This window comes from Trachypithecus francoisi, unplaced genomic scaffold, assembly GCF_009764315.1.
Source record: "Trachypithecus francoisi isolate TF-2019V2 unplaced genomic scaffold, Tfra_2.0 Lachesis_group8, whole genome shotgun sequence".
NCBI lineage: Eukaryota > Metazoa > Chordata > Mammalia > Primates > Cercopithecidae > Trachypithecus > Trachypithecus francoisi.
Window position 1 is genome coordinate 90,103,441 of NW_022681473.1, and position 20,646 is coordinate 90,124,086.

The 20,646-nt window shown below is 37.7% G+C and overlaps 1 protein-coding gene across 1 annotated transcript in view; it reads left to right on the forward strand.

Moving 5' to 3' along the window:
* The window catches only part of CNTN5 (contactin 5), a 1,344,835-nt gene that overhangs the window by 976,762 nt on the left and 347,427 nt on the right, over positions 1-20,646 (forward strand). The window contains exon 9 of the mRNA XM_033204902.1: positions 8,257-8,359. Within this exon, the coding sequence (XP_033060793.1) occupies positions 8,257-8,359 (103 nt within the window). The remainder of the gene's footprint in view (positions 1-8,256; positions 8,360-20,646) is intronic.

Below are 20,646 nucleotides of genomic sequence, written 5' to 3' on the forward strand. Positions count from 1 at the left end.
TGTGCTTTCAGCGTGAAGGCTTCTGTTTATGAGAAATTAGGGTAACTTAAGGTTATTTTCTAATGGCATGTAATTCTAAAGTAAGGCAGCCACGTTAGCCAGTAACTAACAAAAAGAAGACACACATTGAGTGTTTCTTGAGCTATATTCAGCTCCACAGTATGGGACGATCAAAAGATCAAAGAGCTACCTTGACTGAAGAGACAAGCCTGATATTTTGATCTTCAACTATATGTCATGTGGGACTGTTTCCCTTCCCTTTCAGCATGGAACTCTGCCTAACAAAAGAAGTTTCAAGCTAAGCTGAACAAGATTTGAGATACTAAAACGTGCAACTGAAATAAACCATGTAGCCATGTCAGATAGTCAATGATTAATGTAGTACCTATAGTATAACTGGACTCTAATACTCTGTGATTGAATTTTCTCAACACAGTGATGTCAACAAAATAGCTCTGGACATAAGGTCAGAAAATCACTATTTTTGCAACGTTTTTACCAGCAGCTTTCAACAGGACCTTGGGGCAGTTGTTTGACTTCTTTGACTCTCAGTTATCTCATTTCTAAAAGAAGAATGGTAAAGTATGTCAGCTAAGGCAGTGGGTGGTTACCGACCATTTTGGCACCAGGGACCAATTTCCTGGAGGATAATTTTTCCACAGACACAGAGGGATGGTTTCAGGATGAAAGTTTTCCACCTCAGACCATCAGGCATTAGATTCTCATAAGGAGTGTGCAACCTAACTCCCTTGCATGCACAGTTCACAACAGGGTTCACACTTCTGTGAGAATCTAATGCTGACACTGATCTGAGAAGAGGTGGAGGTCAGGCAGTAATGCTCACTTGCTGGCCTCTCACTTCCTGTTGTGCAGCCCGGTTCCTGACAGGCCACAGGCCACTACAGGTTTATGGCCTGGAGGGGTACCGAACACTGAGCTAGGCTCACCTTTAGCTGTAACATAATAATCCCATGTAATGTAAAGCAAAACATAACCGCTGAATATGATCATATGCTAAAGAGCAAGATACCTAAAGAGCTTTTTCATATGTCCTTATATCATCACTCTCAGTGTGATATAAATTTTAAAAACCGGTTATAATTTCTTGCAGTATAGCTCAAATTAGGTAAAATAATTTGAAGCCTCTTATTCGACTCTTTTTTTTTTTTTTTTTTTTTTTTTAGTATTTTTAATACATAGTTCAGATATCAGCAACTTCTTGGGGCCTGAAATAAGACTTAAGAATGCCTTTGGCCATAATGGAAATTATTTGAGGAACACCAGAAGACTGTATCTGGGCAAAATTACCTACCAAATACTATCAGAAGCACCCATCCTTTTGGTCATTTTTAACAATTATGGCAATAAAAGAAGGTCTTTTTTGCAATTTATAAATCTGGAAGAGAAGAGATACTATATGGATCTGATCTGACTCACAGTAGTCAATAGTATCAGTAACTCTTTGCTATTATTCAGAGGAAGATGTAGATTTGAAGAGCCTAAAATGTACAACCTTGGTACCTTCTTTAAATACATGTACCCTAGAATGTAAAGTATAATAAAAAGTAAATAAAAATAAAAAGAATACTAAAGTATTAATATAAAAGTGGGTTCTACAAAGAGTATTTTATTTAGAAAGAGAAAAAAATAATCTAAGTGAATTACTGGAGCTTTGGAGATTGAAGTTCCTTTCTCCTAAGATCTCTTTGGACAATTTAATAGAAGTAATTATATAGAAATATTTTCCAAATTTGGCCTTCCATTCCAGCACCCTATGACCCTGAGTAAATGCCGGTACTCACAGGGACCCATGCATATAAGAGGCTTAGGTTTAATAAGCATCATGATAAATTAGGTGTTAGAAAGGGCAATCAGGCAAGAGAAAGAAATAAAGGGTATTCAGTTAGGAAAAGAAGAAGTCAAATTGTCCCTGTTTGCAGATGATATGATTATATATTTAGAGAACCCCATCATCATAGCCCAAAATCTCCTTAAGCTGATAAGCAACTTCAGCAAAGTCTCAGGATACAAAATTAATGTGCAAAAATCACAAGCATTCTTACACACCAGTGACAGACAAATAGAGAGCCAAATCAGGAATGAACTTCCATTCACAATTGCTTCAAAGAGAATAAAATACCTAGGAATCCAACTTACAAGGGATGTGAAGGACCTCTTCAAGGAGAACTACAAACCATTGCTCAGTGAAATAAAAGAGGACACAAACAAATGGAAGAATATACCATGCTCATGGATAGGAAGAATCAATATCGTGAAAATGGCCATACTATCCAAGGTAATTTATAGATTCAATGTCAATCACATCAAGTTACCAATGACTTTCTTCACAGAATTGGAAAAAACTGTTTTAAAGTTCATATGGAACCAAAAAAGAGCCCGCATTGCCAAGACAATCCTAAGTCATAAGAACAAAGCTGGAGGCATCACGCTACCTGACTTCAAACTATACTACAAGGCTACAGTAACCAAAACAGCATGGTACTGGTACTAAAACAGAGATATAGACCATTGTAACAGAACAGAGTCCTCAGAAATAATACCACACATCTACAGCCATCTGATCTTTGACAAACCTGAGAGAAACAAGAAATGGAGAAAGGATTCCCTAATTAATAAATGGTGCTGGGAAAACTAGCTAGCCATAAGTAGAAAGCTGAAACTGGATCCTTTCCTTACTCCTTATACGAAAATTAATTCAAGATGGATTAGAGACTTAAATGTTAGACCTAACAGCATAAAAACCCTAGAAGAAAACCTAGGAAATACCATTCAGGACATAGGCATGGGCAAGGACTTCATGTCTAAAACACCAAAAGCAACAGCAGCAGAAGCCAAAATTGACAAATGGGATCTAATTAAACTAAAGAGCTTCTGCACAGCAAAAGAAACTACCATCAGAGTGAACAGGCAACCTACAGAATGGGAGAAAATTTTTGCAATCTACTCATCTGACAAAGGGCTAATATCCAGAATCTACAAAGAACTCAAACAAATTTACAAGAAAAAAACAACCCCATCAAAAAGTGGGCAAAGGATATGAACAGAGATTTCTCAAAAGAAGACATCCATACAGCCAACAGATACATGAAAAAATGTTCATCATCACTGGCCATCAGTGAGATGCAAATCAAAACCACAATGAGATACCATCTCACACCAGTTAGAATGGCAGTCATTAAAAAGTCAGGAAACAGCAGGTGCTGGAGAGGATGTGGAGAAATAGGAATACTTTTACACTGTTGGTGGGACTGTAAACTAGTTCAACCATTGTGGAAAACAGTATGGCGATTCCTCAAGGATCTAGAACTAGAAGTACCATTTGACCCAGCCATCCCATTACTGGGTATATCCCCAAAGGATTATAAATCATGCTGCTATAAAGACACATGCACACGTATGTTTATTGCGGCACTATTCACAATAGCAAAGACTTGGAATCGACCCAAATGTCCATCTGTGACAGACTGGATTAAGAAAATGTGGCACATATACACCATGGAATACTATGCAGCCATAAAAAAGGATGAGTTTGTGTCCTTTGTAGGGACATGGATGCAGCTGGAAACCATCATTCTCAGCAAACTATCACAAGAACAGAAAACCAAATACCGCATGTTCTCACTCATAGGTGGGAATTGAACAATGAGATCACTTGGACTCGGGAAGGGGAACATTGCACACCGGGGCCCATTATGGGGAGGAGAGAGGGGGGAGGGATGACATTGGGAGTTACACCTGATGTAAGTGATGAGTTGATAGGTGCTGACGAGTTGATGGGTGCAGCACACCAATATGGCACAAGTATACACATGTAACACACCTGCACGTTATGCACATGTACCCTAGAACTTAAAGTATATTAAAAAAAAGAAATTAACAACAGTACTAAATCAATTTTAAGAATAGGTAGGGAAATCAGAAATTAAGGTTGAGGACTGCTTCACAAGAGCAGTCACAGATAGCTTCTAAACAGGATGCCTGGAGTCTTCCTATGGGGCTTACAAGTAAGAGAGCATTAAAGATAACCTTCACATCATTAAAAACACTTGGCTGAGGTTATAGGTATCACCAGCAGACCACATCCTGCTATTCAAGTGGCTAGTAGAGACACCACAGGGGAAAAAGTTGACATGAAGAGGAAGTAAAAGAAAGGAACCTGGCAAGTATAGTATGGAGGGGCATGGGGAAGTATTTTAAAAGAAGCAGAGGAAACAAACATTATTGAGAAAGACACAAGTGCTTAAACATTTGTTTTGGGTGACATAATAGTGCTAACCACTCAATTCACTTGCTATTTGTCCGGTCCTTGATGTGCAACAAATTTCAGACTAGAAGGTCATTGAAGGAGTTAGTCTTCTAGAATAGGACATTGTATTGATGAAAATTCCCTCCTATGCCCTCAGTAAACAGATTAGAAAAATGAAACCCAGAGGTTTCATTGTCTGAGGTTTTCTGACCTGTCAGAAATGGTACAGAGTAGACATTTAGTGAAGCCAGGTCTAGAAGCCAAATGTCTGTGATCAATACTTTAGTGACTTTTTTTCTGCTTTGCCAAAAAATTAGAAAAAAATAAAAATACAAATAAAAAACAAATACCACAACGAGCAAAGATAACCTTTCTGTCTTATGTGAGTTTAAACATTTTCTATCTAAACATATCCATATGCTTTCTTCAAAACTTACTTAAAAAGTTACATAACAAATAAATAGATAAATATTAAATACATAAAATGTTTTTCTCGCCAAAAGTAGCCGTTTTTTCCCCTTTGCATGTCCAGTGTATATGACTTTCATATCTTATAGAGTTTATCTTACTCTATTTTGATTTCTTCTTCTTTCCTCTCATTCCACACACATATGCAAAATAATTGTACAGAGTACTACATATGCACAAAGATGTATCCATGCTCATATGGTCACAAACATAGACACCTGCAAACATATGCACAGTCTCCACAGAGAAGCATCTGTGCCAAATCATAGCTGTTTTCTATGTAATACTTTACACATAGAGGGCTTCTAAAAATTAATTTTTGGGGAAAATTTGCTCCAAGGCTATCTGATGGCACTAGCAATAGAATCCACCAGGCCTCAGTTGTTACAGTGTTTTCTAATAGGTAAAAGCCATATCCAGTCTCATTGCTTCAGCTACCACCCCTAAATGACTGTAAGTGTTTTCCCCTGTCTAGAACTCATCCTTAGCTTCATTCTCTCATTTATACTGTGTGATCAGATAGTTTCTTCTGAATATCTTGTAGGTACTTCAAACTCAATACCTCCAAATTGAAACTCATCAGCTTTTCTACTTTAACTGTGTTCTTTTTACTTTTATTGACATTGCCCAATTCCTCAAGCTGCAAATTATAGTGTTATTATTGGCACTGCCCATGCCCTTATTCTTGTACCTCATTGTCTGCCAGGTTTTGCCAATTCAGTTATTAATTGTTTTTTCCCATCTAGTGCCCTTTGTCTGTTTTTATTACTATTATTAAAGCTCAGGCCTTTATCTCATATTCCTGAAGTAATGTAATTGATTTGTCTCTGCTCCAGTTTCACTATATACATCTCAGCATAATGCACCTGCCCTATTCAAAATCACTGTAGCTCCAAATTATTTACAGATTAAAGACTAAATGTGTTACTCTGATAATCAAGGCTCTCTATTTTTGGAATTCCACCTGTTTTTCGTTCCATCATTATATTTCCAAATTTATCTAATACCACTTCCCTTCACATATTAAGATGTTAGAAAAACTGATATTCCTATTAATGGTCATTTCCTATCTCTTTGTCATTTTTTTTTCTATAGCTCCATTTACTCTCTCCTATCTTTTTCCCACTGACCCAAACCCTCATTATTCTTATGATCTCCTCAAATGTGCATGTATTAGTCTGTTTCCACACTGCTATAAAGAATACTTGAGACTAGTAATTCATAAAGTAAACAGACTTAATTGACTCACAGTTTCACATGGCTGGGAAGGCCTCAGGAAACTTACAATCGTGGCAGAAGGCAAAAGGGAGGCACGGTACATCTTACGTGGCAGCAGGAGAGAGAGAAGGATCGTGGAAAACTGCCACTTTAAAAGTCATCACATTTCATGAGAAGTCCCTCACTATCATGAGAACAGCATGGGGGAAACTGCCCCCATGATTCAATCACCTTCCACCAGGTCCCTGTTTTGACATGTGGGAATTACCATTTCAGATAAGATTTTGGTGGGGACACAGAGCCAAACCGTATCATTCCTACCCTGACCCCTCCCAAATCTCACATTCTTTTCACATTTCAAAACCAATCATACTTTCTCAACAGTACCCAAAATCTTATTCTAGTATTAATTCAAAAGTCTAAGTCCAAAGTCTCATCTGAAACAAGAATAATCCTTTCTGCTTATGAGCCTGTAAAATCAAAAACAAATTAGTTCCTTCCAAGATACAGGCATTGGGTAAATGTTCCCATTCCAAATGGGAGAAATCAGCCAAAATGAAGAGGCCACAGGCAATGTGCAGGTACAAAACCTAGCAAGGCACTCATTAAATCTTAAAGCTCTAAAACAATCTCCTTGACTCCATGTCTCACATATTGGGCATGATGATGGAAGGCATGGGCTCCCAAGGACTTGGGCAGCTCTGCCTCTGTGGCTCTGCAGGGCACAGCCCCTCTGGCTGCTTTCATGAGCTGGCATTGAATGCCTCTGGCTTTTCCAGGTGCTCAGTGCAAGCTGTGGATCCACCATTCTGGGGTCTGGAGGATGGTGGCCATCTTCTTACAGCTCCACTAGACAATACAACAGTGGGGACATTGTGTGGAGGCTCCAAGCCCACATTTCCCCCTCTGCATTGCCCTGGTAGAGGTTCTTCATTAGGGTTCTTCCCCTGCGGCAGACTTCTGCTTGGATATCTAGGTGTTTCCATCTTTGATATCTAGGAAGATGTTGCCAAGCCTGAACTCTTGCCTTCTGAGCACATGTAGGCCCAACACCACATGGAATTTGCCAACGCTTGGGGTGTGCACCTCTGAAGCAATGGCCTGAGCTGTACGTTGACCCCTTTTAGCCATGACTGGCGTTGACACAGCTAGGACACAGGACACCATGTCTTGAGACTGCACAGAGCAGCAGAGCTCCAGGCTGGCCATGAAACCATTTTCCCCTCCTAGGCCTCCAGGCCTGTGATGAGAGGGGCTGCTATGAAGATCTCTGAAATGCTGTGGAGACATTTTTCCCATTGCCCTTGCTATTAACCCTCGGCTGCTCATTATTCATGCAAATTTCTCCAGTCAGGTTTAATTTCTCAAAAATAAATAAATAAATAAATGAGGTTTTTCTTTTCTACCACAAGAAAAGGCCTCAGGAAACTTACAATTATGGTGGAAGGACAAGGAGAAGCAAGCATGTCTTACATGGTGGCAGGAGCGATGAGAGAGAGAACAGGGAAAACTGCCACTTTTAAAACTATGAAATCTTGTGAGAACTCTCTTACTATCATGAGAACAGCATGGGGACATCTACCTCCATGATCCAATCACCTCCCACCAGGTCCCTCTCTCGACATGTGCAGATTACCATTTGAGATGTAATTTTGGTGGGGACCAAACCGAAACCACCAGAGCCAAACCATATCAGTGCATAATACTTAATACCTCATTCATGGCAGTGATCACTTCTTACCTTTTATCACAGTAATATGATAGAGAGCTTTTCTCCCATACTTGAGTATACAGTATGTTGTTTCTCTCTTTAAGAATATAGTTGCCGAGTACTTGAGAGCACAACTGATTAATCTTTTGTAACTCTCACAATTTTTGGCAAAATTCCATGCATATTATAGATATTCAATAAATATTAGACTTTATAAATGAATATTTGGCAATTATAAGGAAATGTTTATACCTTTTCTTATTTAAAAAATTAAACACATCTAAAATGGGAACTATTCATCTTTTTTTAGAACAATTAGTAACTGTACTACTAGTGTTGATTAACATTTTCAATAATTATTAGTTTAAATGATGTTGAACATGCATGTAATCTAGTCCTCAGGAGAAGAGTAGGATTTCATCAAAATGATAGAGTCTAAGTGTACTACTTATTTCAGTACACTGAAAAATTTAAAAGTCATCAAACAGACATTAACAACCAAACCACAGTGATTTTCAGTGTAACATCTCCAGGATTAAGAAACCAACTGTAACATTCATTTGATGCTTAAAGACTATTCTTTATTTCTAAGGTGTGATGGGAGAATATGAGCCGAAAATTGAGGTCCATTTTCCTTTTACGGTTACAGCTGCTAAAGGAACAACTGTTAAGATGGAATGCTTTGCACTTGGCAAGTAAGTACATGTTCTTCCATAATTAAACACAATTGCTTATTAAAATGTGACATATCTTATTTTGGGATCACTTATTTTGCTAGCTGTCATTTCCCCAGATGTTCCATGGTGGCTATTTATTTTTTAAAAGAAGTTCAAATCAGAATTGATGAAGTAATCAGTTACAATTATCTTCTAGGCATATCTACAGACAGCAATTTCTATAATTCTGCTGTTTTAACATAAATAAAACTTCTTTAATGAATAAAAAGCTTTACAACTTTACCTATATAACTTAAAATTTAAGTGTCATCTTTAAATTTCATCCAGCCATTATGTAAATAAAGAGGATAGAAAGGCAAAATACTATCTGCTCCTCATGTATAGGATGTAGATTCTTATATGACATAATAAGACAGAAGATAAAAATTGTAAGGATAGTAGTTACATAGTGATCTTATGTATTATCTTAGTATATCCTGAAATCATAACTTAATAGCATCAGCTGTCAATATGTACAAGGAATCATTTCTCAAACGAGAGAGAGAATTTATATCATACCCTAATGCCTGCCATACTTAACGATTCTATTTCTGAGAGTTTACAGCCCAGGTATATAGTTACTTGTCAATGATGTTTACAGTGTAAGTACTGAGATCAGAGGCAGAAGTCGAATTTTGATTATATTTGATTATCATATTATGATTTGCTTTAAACGGAGTGTTGTGTTCTTTTTGTTTTAGGGTAAGTCCTCAGAGTTCTTTCTAGACTCTATAATTTGCATACATGTATCTCTATCACAGTTACTAATCATTTACCTTCAGTTGCAGTGAGCAAACTCCCACAATCTAACTATAAAGTACTTGGAGATAAAGCCAGCTACACAAACGTGATTATTAAAGTAGGTTTAGCCTTAGGGTGAGGAGAATATTAGTAAATATGAAAAAAAAAAATCAGCTAGCTAAGGGAGATTTAGGGAATGAACATATTAAACACCGTGTGTTTTAATATCAAGGATGATTAAAATAAGACATATGTGAATTCTACTTTAAGTAGAAGCAACATCATAATAGACTATAAACAAAATGAACTGTTATGTGACCCATCTTTAAGCAAAAGATAGCCGTAAGTAGAAATAAATTTCAAAAGGTAAAATGTATCTAAGAGGTATTTGGGCAGATATCTGAGGAAGACTTCTAAACCTAAAGATATTAGTTAAGTGCTTAAGATTGAATAATAGTTAAAAGTCTGCTTTGTCACCATCTGCTGTTGTGTGTCAGATAGGTCTGAAAATGTCCCAAGTAAGCGGCTCAATTCTGATACATGTAAAATTAATATATTCTGGCTTGAAGACAAGGGTTTTAGTGTATCCTGTAGTTAAATAATTCTTTAGTGCCAGAATTTATACTAAGGCTACAAACAAAGGGAGGTCATATTGTAAAACAAATTAGAAAACTAGACTTATAGGAAAAAAATATATAAATTTTTCCCAAGGCAAACTTACTTGATAAGTTACATGTGGTTGCTTTTGGAAGCCGTGAAATATGTTTAGTAAATTGATGCTTAAAGTCTCTTTCATTCTAGGTAAGACCCAACAGCCAAATCACTAAATCACTTATGTTCTTTTAAGATTTTATTTTCTTCAACCTCTCTACTCCTTTGCTACCCAACTCTCAAAAGTAAATAAATAAAAGGGAATGTGAAGAAGACTGTTTCAGTCAAGAAGGTCTCTGTTTATCACTTGGTGTCCTTTCTAAGAAATGTCACAATTATGGAAAAAAGAAATATGAAGAGATCTACCTCTACCTAAAGACTACCCTGCCACCCTCATGAAAATAAACAAGATCAAAGAAATAACATCTTGATGTGTGTTCATCTCTTTACAGCATATTATCTTGTGGTGTGGATCACCATTTCATCCCAACAGGATCACAGCAAACTGCAAATTAATTCCTCAGCATCCGCATGGCTCCTGCAGCTCACCTGAGCTTCTTCTCTCATTTCAACGAGCACATGGTGCTCTTGTGGGCCTTTGTCTGTTACAAAAACTTTAGTGTCTGTCACTGGATATCATCAGGATCTTACTACTCAGGCTGTTTTTCCTCTCACTGTGTCCTAACCAACTAACCAAACATTACTCATAGAGTGTGATAACTAAATTCTGGAATGGAGCATGTCAAGTTTTTTTTTTTTTTTTTTTTTTTTTTTTTTTTGGCCTTGTGGCCTTTGCACTTGCATTTCTTATGCTGGGATTTCTTTCCCCCTGTTCTTTCCATGGGAGCTCTCACTTATCCTCTGGCCTCAATTTCAATATCACCCCTGAAACAGGCTGTCTATGAATGACCACCTCATCTAACTCACACCCATTATTCTCTATCTATATACCCTTTTATCCCTTTTTTATAGTCCTTAACACAATTTTAAGTTTTCCACCTAAGTGTTTCTCCACTTAAAACCATTTATCTGTGTCAGGATCCCAGATGTAAACAGGATCCAACTCAGGTGTTTCAATAGAATTCAGTAAAGTGATGAGCTGAAGATCTCTGAGCAGGTTAAGAAGAACAAGAAGAAAAACTAAGACATGTATTAACTCCTGATAGCAATAACTCATTGTCATACATAATCCTGAAGGAGCAAGGGGGAGGGGAGAGTGTTTCCAGAACCAGGGAAACCAGGGAAAACTGAAGTGGGCCAGGGATCAACCAACGGGAGCTGTAATGACTGTTGCTATGAATAGACACAGCTTTTATATAAGAACACAGCTGAAGAAAGGATTAGGAAATTTATTTATTTATTTTTTATTTTTTATTTTTGAGACGGAGTCTTGCTCTGTCACTCAGGCTGGAGTGCGGTGGCCGGATCGCAGCTCACTGCAAGCTCCGCCTCCCGGGTTCACGCCATTGTCCTGCCTCAGCCTCCCGAGTAGCTGGGACTACAGGCGCCCGCCACCTCACCCGGCTAGTTTTTTTTTTTTTTTTTTTTTTTTTTTTTGTATTTTTTAGTAGAGACGCGGTTTCACTGTGTTAGCCAGGATGGTCTCGATCTCCTGACCTCGTGATCCGCCCGTCTCGGCCTCCCAAAGTGCTGGGATTACAGGCTTGAGCCACCGCGCCCGGCCAGGATTAGGAAATTTATATCCTGATTTCTTTTTCCTCTTGCCTTCTCATGTCTTCTGGTGGCTTTCACGGCTGAAGTCAAACAGAAGCCACTCTGCAAGCCTGGGGATGCAATTGTCAGTTCACAAGGCAAGGCAGAGAGTCTGCAAGGAACAAGAAGGTGACAGGAAAGAGAGGAAAACAGAATAGCCAGCACTTTCCCAACTCTTAGGCTTTAATCCCCAAGAAGGCAGGAATCATGACTCTTCTTCACTTGCATATTGCTAGTGCCTACCGCAGCACCTTGCACATAGCATTCAGGAAGTAGGAATGAGAATGAGTGAACTTAAAAATATTCCATTTACTTAATCCAGTCAACTCTTTATTATTAACAGTTAAAAATAAATAAGCTATTTATGCCTTATCCTGTCCCCCCCCCACAAATACATCATATGTACTGTGCACCTGTATCTCCTGCTGTCTCATATTCTCTTATTTATATCCAGATTACATTGCTATACTTGCCTCTACCTTTTCCTATCTATTCTTGCCTCACTCTATCATTTATCTTTGTTATCTTAGACCTATAATTCTCCAACTCTATTTTTTTTTTTTTTTTTTGTGGTAAGAACACTTATGACATCTACCTTCTTAATAAACTTGTAAGTGCTCAATACAATATTGCTGACTATAGGTACAAGGTTGGCAGCAGCAAATCTCTAGAACTTACTTATTTTGTATAACTGAAGCTTTATTTTTATTTTATTCTCAAAGCATATTTTCATGTCCGAGTTGTACTTACTGTTTAACATGACAGCCAAAAAACCTTTCTTTTTTTTTTTTTTTTTTTTTTTTTTTGAGACGGAGTCTCGCTCTGTCGCCCCGGCTGGAGTGCTGTGGCCGGATCTCGGCTCACTGCAAGCTCCGCCTCCCGTGTTCACGCCATTCTCCTGCCTCAGCCTCCGGAGCAGCTGGGACTACAGGCGCCCACCACCTCGCCCGGCTAGTTTTTTTGTATTTTTTAGTAGAGACGGGGTTTCACCGTGTTAGCCAGGATGGTCTCGATCTCCTGACCTCGTGATCCACCCGTCTCGGCCTCCCAAAGTGCTGGGATTACAGGCTTGAGCCACCGCGCCCGGCCCAAAAAACCTTTCTTGATCTACTTCCTCTTAAGAAGGATTTGTTTGTTGGTTTTTTTGATGATAAGGATGAGAGAGATTTATCATATTTATAGAAGCTAGGGCAAAGGATGGAGTGAAAAATAATTATATATCACAAAGTATAATATTTTATATAATAATAGCTTGAGGGACAAAGAAGATCGTAAGTACAAAATCTTGCTATTTTCAACTTTACCTGCTCCCAGCCTTAGTGGAGTAATTCACATTTCCTAACAAAAATCACGATTTTTTTTTTATCATGTTATTCATTGAACCAAATATGTTCCTAGATATATAGTCAGTCCTTGGAGATATTTGAGGTTCAGTTCCAGATTCCACAATAATATATAAAGCAAATTTCACAATGGAGAAAGTCACATAAATTTTTTGGTTTCCCACAGACCACAGAAGTTATGTTTACACTATATTGTATGTTATTAAGTAGGCAATAGCATTTACACGTCTACTTTAGGTACATACAACAATTTACACATCTTGATTTTAAAATATTTTATTGCTAAAAATTGCTCATGCTGATGTAAGTCTTCAGCAAATGATCATCTGTTTGCTGATGACTGATGCTATTGACTGGTATGGGTGGTGACTGCTAAAGGTTGGGGTGGCTGTGGCAATTTATTAAAAGAAGACAACAATAAGGTTTGTCACATTGACTCTGTAGCTTATGATGCTGTTAGATAGCATTTTACTCATAGTAGAACTTCTTTCAAAATTGGAGTCAGTCCTCTCTAACTCTGCCACCACTTTGTCAACCAAGTAGACGTAATAGTCTAGATCTTTTGTTGTCATTTCAACAATGTCCACAGCATCTTTTCCAGGACTACACTCCATCTCAGAAAACCCCTTTCTTTGCTCATCCATAAGAAGCAATTCTTCATTCATTTAACTTTTACCGTGAGATTTCAGCAATTCAGTCACATCTTCCTGTTCCACTTCTAGTTCTTGTTATCTTGCTGTTTTCATCACATTTGCAGTTACTTCCCCCATTAAAGTTATGAACCCCTCCAAGTTATCCATGAAGGTTAGAACCACTTCTTCCAAATTCCTATTAATATTTTGATCTATGAAGCACAGCTGTTATTCATGGTATATAGAATGGTGAATCCTCTCTAGAAGGTTTTCAATTTACTTTGCTCAGATCTATCAGTGGAATAATTATCTATGGAATCTTTACCCTTATAAAATGTATTTTGTAAGTCATTCTTAAGTCATTGGATTTGAAATTTGAAAATTAGTCCTTTATCCATGGGCTACAAAATTGATTTTGTGTTAGCAGGCCTGAAAATAACATTAATATTGCTGATCTACATCAGAGCTCTTGGGTAATGAGATGCATTGTCGATGGACATTATCATTTTGAAAGGAATCTTTTATTCTGAGCAGTAGGTCTCAACAGTGGGCTTAAAATATTTAGTAAACCATGCTATAAACATGTAGTGTCACCAGGCTTTGTTGTTCCATTTCAAGAACATAGAGTAGATATAACATAATTCTTAAGGGCCCTATGATTTTCAAATTGGTAAATGAGCATTGGTTTCAACTTCAACTTCACCAGCTGCATTAGCCCCTAACAAGAAAGTTAACCTGTCCTTTGAAGTGTTGAAAGCAGACATTGAGTTGTTTTTAGCTATGAAAGTCCTAGGTTGTATCTTCTTTCAAAATAAGGTTGTTTTGTCTACATTGAAAATCTGTTGTTTAGTGTAGCCGTTTTCATCAATTATCTTAGCTAGATTTTCTGAGTAATTAGCTGAAGTTTTCACATCAGCACTTGCTACTTCGCCTTCCACTTTAATGTTATAAAGATAGCTTCTTTCCTTAAACCTTATAAACCAGCCTCTGCTGGGTTCAAACTTTTCTCCTGCAGCTTCCTCACCTCTGTCAGCCTTCATAGAACTGAAGACATTTAGGGCCTTTCTGTGAGTTAGGTTTTGGCCTAAGGGAATGTTGTGACTGGTTTAGATCTTCTACCCAGACCATTAAAACTTTCTTTCTGTAAGCAATAAGCCTGTTTTTGCTTTCTTATTATTTGTGGCTTCACTGGAGTAGCACTTTTAATTTCCTTCAAAAATGTTTTTTTTCATTCACAAGTCGGCTAACTGAGCACAGGCCTAGCTTTCAGTCTGTCTTGGTTTTTGACGTGCCTTCCTCATTAAGCTTAATTTCTAGCCTTTGATTTAAACTGACAGATGTAGTGCTCTTCCTTTCACTTCAACACTTAGAAGTCATTGTAGGGTTATTAATTGGCTGAGTTTTAATATTGTGTCTCAGGGAATAGGAAATCCCAAAGAAAGGGAGAGAGATGAGGGAGTAGCTGGTTGATGGAACAGTCAGAATACATACATTTATTAATTCAGTTTGCTGTCTTCTATGGGCATAGTTCACAGAGCTTCAAAACAGTTACAGTAATAACATTGAAAGATGACTAATCACAGATCATTTTAACGACATAATAAAAAATTGAGATACTCCAAAAATTTCCAAAATGAGACACAGTGATACTAAGTGAATGCAGGCTGTTAGAAAAATTGTGCCAGTAGATATGCTCGACATAGCATCGCCACGGACCCTCAATTTGTGAAAAACACAATGTCTGCGAAACACAATAAAGTGAAGTGCAATGAAATAATGTATGCAGTACCTTCTCTTTTAAGAAAAAATAATTCACGTATTAATTCAGAGGTGGTCAAAATGTAAAGGTTGGGTTTTGTGTAGCTCATTTCATAAATATAATAGACTGAAGTGCCTTAAAGAACTTAGAACCAGATGCAGGTCTGCAAGCTCTGAAAGCCAACTGTGTTCTCGGGACTGTCACATCTTCGAGGATTTCCGTAGTCTCTGTTCTCAAAGAAATTGCATTATATCTTCAAATATTTTGCTGAATGTAATATTACACCTTGAGTCCAGTCTTAATCATTATGTAAACATCCGCTATGCACCTTGACCAAGCTGTCTTGTTAACAGTCAACCTTTATCTCCACGGAAATTCAGTATCTACCTTTTTGGTTGCAAGTTTAATACTCGACAACCTAACAGCAGATGTTCTTCTTTTGAACTCTCTTTGGCCCTTGACATGATCTAATGAACCTTTGATAAGCCAAATTAGGAGATTTCTTTGATTCTTAAAGAATCATACATTCAAGCCATGTTAGAATACTGGTTCATTTTGATTTCTCTTTGAAGGTACATTTAACTTTTTATGATCTGTCCTCAATGGTGTTCAGTTTTTGTCACTTCGAGGATGCATATTAGTGCAGCTATAATGCGCAGATAATTTTTCAGTATATAAGCTTATATCTTTCCTGTATTCCTTAACATAAAAGAAAACAAATAATAGTAGGTTATCAAATATTACTATATTTTGATATCACCCAAATTTACCAACCTGCCTGATTTGAAGTAAAAGGTCTGTTAAAAAGCTATAAGCTGCGAGCTTTCTCCTAAAAAAACCCCTACTTAAATCTGAATTTAGAAAAAAATCAGATGTTTTCTCTACAGGCTGCTGGAGCAGAACACAACAAGAGTGTACGAGTTGACTCCTAGAAATAGCTCTTAAAATAGAATTTCACAAGGTTGAATACAGAACTTATAAAGTGACTGTGACATGCTATATCATGCTATACTGTCTATAAAGGTATTTCCCCAGAAAAAAATGGGAAATGTTTCAAGAGAACCCATAGGGAAACAAAGGTATGTAAAGGCTTGGGTAACACAGGAAAGTGTAAAAAAATGGAGGGGGATTAATTAGTTGGAAAAAAAAGACTGGTTTAGACATATGGAAGTTATTATCAAGAGATTGCTCACAAGCTGTTCTCCAGTTTCAACAAGGCAGGGAGGGAGTGAAATTCCAACAGTATGGGATTAAGCTAGAAGAATTAGATTGGGCGTAATGTAGAAGTTCGTGACAAAATGAGTTGTTACAGGGAAACTGGATTATCAGGAGAGGCAGTAGAAGCTCTTTGCCTGAACTGCTGTAAGATTATAATAATGCCCATTTGTCTTCTAATGATTTAGATGTAATGTTCCCTGAAAGGAGAGAAATTATCTGGGTCAGGATTGGAAATGAAAATTTAAATATTTTCTTTTGCTGGCTGCCCATCCACACATTCTCAGGCTGAATATTAAGAGTAGAAGGATAGAATCAGGCAGACTTAATTAGTTGCCTTTTGGCAGTGACATTATTACATAACATTTCAAACTGATTGGTGGCATATCCAGGAAGTAGAAATGATGAGTGTTGACTTTTCTTGCTCAGCATTCAACCTAGGGACCTTAGTGAAAAGGGGGTTATCATGGATATTTCCCAGGTCACCTTTTAAACACTAGGTACAATACTCTTGGATTGAGAGATAAAGGGGTCAAGGGACAATGCAAGCAAGGAATCCTTTAGGACCCTAATAAATATTTCATTTCAGTGGTTCTTTCTAAATGCAGTATATAATTAAACATTGATGATGTCAACTGGGTGTGCTAAGTGTTTAAGTCCAGCCCATACAAGTTGTTAACTAGTAACGCAGGGTAAAAATGAGAACTTTAAATTATGGAAAGTCAGTAACTACAGAAAGCAGTTACCATCTCTAGAGGTGAGGCACGGGCGGGGAAGGGAGAATTAGAATTAATAAAAATTAGAACCTCAGAGGTACCCTAGGACCAAGAATTCTGAGGAATGGTCGAAGTGGGACACATTGAAGCTTCTCCTGAAAGTGTTGGGAAAAAACTTGAACTGTATTTTATTGCTGCTAAGGGAAGGATGCCCTGCTGAGGTGCGGTTCAGGGGCTCTCGAGCTGACAAGAAGCTCCTGGGAAACCCACAGGAAATAAACAAGGAAAGTGTTCCTTCTGACTTCTTCAGGCTTGCAGTCTCCCTACAGTGCCCCCTCCTGGCAGTGCAGAAATGTGGTTTTCAGAGCCCTTGCCCCAGTACCACAAAGCCTAGCAGAGGATGGAGCTGAGAGGTGGTCGTTTAAAAACTAGCACCAGTTCCACTTGACATTTTCAAACCCATCTCTTAACCGCACCCCTTCCTATACCTCAGTCGTACTGGCTTTTCCACGTCTGTGGCTCTGTGACATCGTTTCCTCGGTCTAAAATATCCTGCCCCACAATCCTGTTCTGTAAGGCTTAGGTCAAATGCCCCTCCTCCATTCATCCTCTCTACTTTTCTTGAGCTCCAGTCTCTTACCTTTCAGTGCAACCACCTACATTTCACTATTTAGCCTGCCCCACTGTAACAACGATAGATATCTGTCTTCTTTAGTGTGCTGAATTTTTGGATCCCTAGAGTATTATTAGATGCAGCAGGTGCTGAATATGTACACTGAATTGAATTCAGGTATGAGAAATGTGGTTGATCTTTCATAACAGGAGGTGTGTTATTGCCTTTGGTTTGGCCACACAGATGTCTCCAGATGCTTTTTACATGTTTTGGCCTTGAAAATTCTTACCACATTTACATTGGCTATAGTTTTCTGACAAGTTTCATTTCACCATGTGACCTTTTACAGACCCCAGAAAGATGACTAGATATGTCAGCTAGCCTCCAACAAAAAAGAAGTAAAATCTGGTCACGGATGCTTAAATGACCCAATACACAAGGGCAAACAGGGTTACTCTGTAATAAAAAAGCCATACGCTATAAAGCAACATCAGTTTATCCATAACGACAGGCCTGCAAGCTAGTAGTGTTACAGGCAGATTTTCTCTTTTTTTCTCCCTCTTTAAAAAATTTTACATGTTTCTTATCTTGCTTTTACAGTCATTAACACACAATCAGATCAGCTGTGCTCTAAAGGCCTTGAACCTGTTACTGTAATAATTATGTGAATGACCTTTTCAAACTCATCTGAAATCTTGTGGTGAGGTGGGAGGGAAGAACACATTCAATTTCCTGCCCTTTTTTAGTTCCTGCTTATCTCTCTTTCAGAAACCATTTACAAATAGTCTTTTGTTACACTCCATCAAATGCCTATTAGGGAACCAGGGATATTAAGTATTTTTTTCTCTTTTTATATGTTTATTGCAAATAAAAAGCCACTAGTTATCAATTCATAAAATTATTTTTGCCATAATTTATGTTTTCCTTTCCTCACCTCTTAGCTAAGCTGTCTCAAATGGCTACTCTTGTGTCCCATTGTAACTGTGAGAATGACAAATATTCCTCTGAGACTTCCCACAGTGTGCAACTGGCAAACGTTCCTGAAAGAACCTTCTCTTTAGTTACAGATTGATGATTTATTAATACTGTTTATTTGGAGCTGCCAGTCGCTAAGGGCTCTAGGAATTAAAAATGAATTGGAGTTACGTGGTATTTGTCTGTCAAACTAAAATCAAATTACTTAATCATTAGGTTGACAGAAGATCTGGGGACAGGAGTCAGTCTCTGAGTGTTGTAATCAATAAACGTTTAGGCCTCACAGGAAAATGGTACATTACAGAATCAAGAAAATTGCCATCGTGAACTATTGCTTGCTTTAGTATGGTTGAGATGAAGGACACATCCTCATTTCAGATGCTACCCAGAGGTGATGGATCCTAAAAGAACCTTAATGATTATATAACCCAACAAATATGAATTTGTAAATGGAAAACAGACTTCTCAAGGAATGGCTACACGTGTGGATGTACTGCTCAGGCAGTTTTGATGCATCTTCCTTTGATGTTCTTGACATGTTCAACATTCTTTCATAGGGCAAACTATTGAAGGAAATGTTTTATTTACTTATAGGCTTTTACACTCAGAGATATTATCTATTTTCAGGGAAACAGGACCAATTTATTATTCACATTTAGAGTCAAAGTTAACTGAAATCACATTTCCAGCTTTTCCACGGCTGCCCTAGAACTAGTTAACCTGCCTCAGGAGAGAAACTATATACATGTGCAAGGCCAAACAGCTAACAAGTGTGGCCTACAGAGGCAGAACTAGATCCCCCGATGCTAATTATTAGTATTCTCAGTTTACCATTTTTTAGTTGCTAAGAGTAATTTTTACTTTGTCACAGCAAGCATTATATTCTGAATGCACTGAAGCATCTCAATGAGTGAGAATTAGGAATCTTAGTAGGCAAGACAAGTTAACAAGAACATGAAGCAAAATACAATCCCCAAATTGTAAGATTTTTACTTGGATTCATTTAGACTTATCCAACAGATTTCTTTCAAGTTAATCTCCCATGAATTTCCATGGAAAAGTTTCTTCCACTGGGATGGTAGTAAGATCAGCAACTATTTGGATGCTGAGATTCCAAAACAGGATATAAATAATTAGTGTATTAAAAGAATGAAGTCATGCCTTTTTCAGCAACGTGTACATAACTGAAAGCCGTTATCTGGAGTGAAACAACTCAGAAACAAAGACAAATACCACATGTTCTCACTTATAAATGGGAGCCAAATAATGTGTACACATGGGCATATGGTGTGGAGTCATAGTCAGTGGAGACTCAGAAGTGTAGGAGGTTGGGAAAGGGGGACAGATGAGAAATTACTTGATGAGTATAAGATACATTAGTCAGATGATGGTTACACTAAAAACCCAGACTTCACCACTACACAATATATCCATGCAACTAAACTGTACTTGTACCTCTTAAACTTATACAAATAATAAAAAAAGACTTAGTGTATCCCTCAGAAGTTTCTAATTTTATTGTATCCCACACCCCTACAAGAATCACCAGGTACATAATCTTGACACTTGAATAGGACATCAGTGAAGCAAAAAAAGTTTAACCAAAAAGTTGTCAACAATCTGAGTATATGTAACACTAAACTTCTACCTTGTCCTGGATGGTTTCCATATCATACTTAGATTCCAACAACATCTCTGACATGTTGTCTCACTGGATTACAAACAGGAATGAATTTAAGCAAATTCTGTATCCCATTTGACCTGTTTCCCTATTTTGAACTCTCACAGTCTTGAATTTCTATAAGTGTTATGTCATCATCACCCACAAATTCCCCCTGAGTATTCTACTAGAAATTGAAATGTTTGCCCAACAGTTACCTTTTCTAATGGTGATTAAACAACCATATT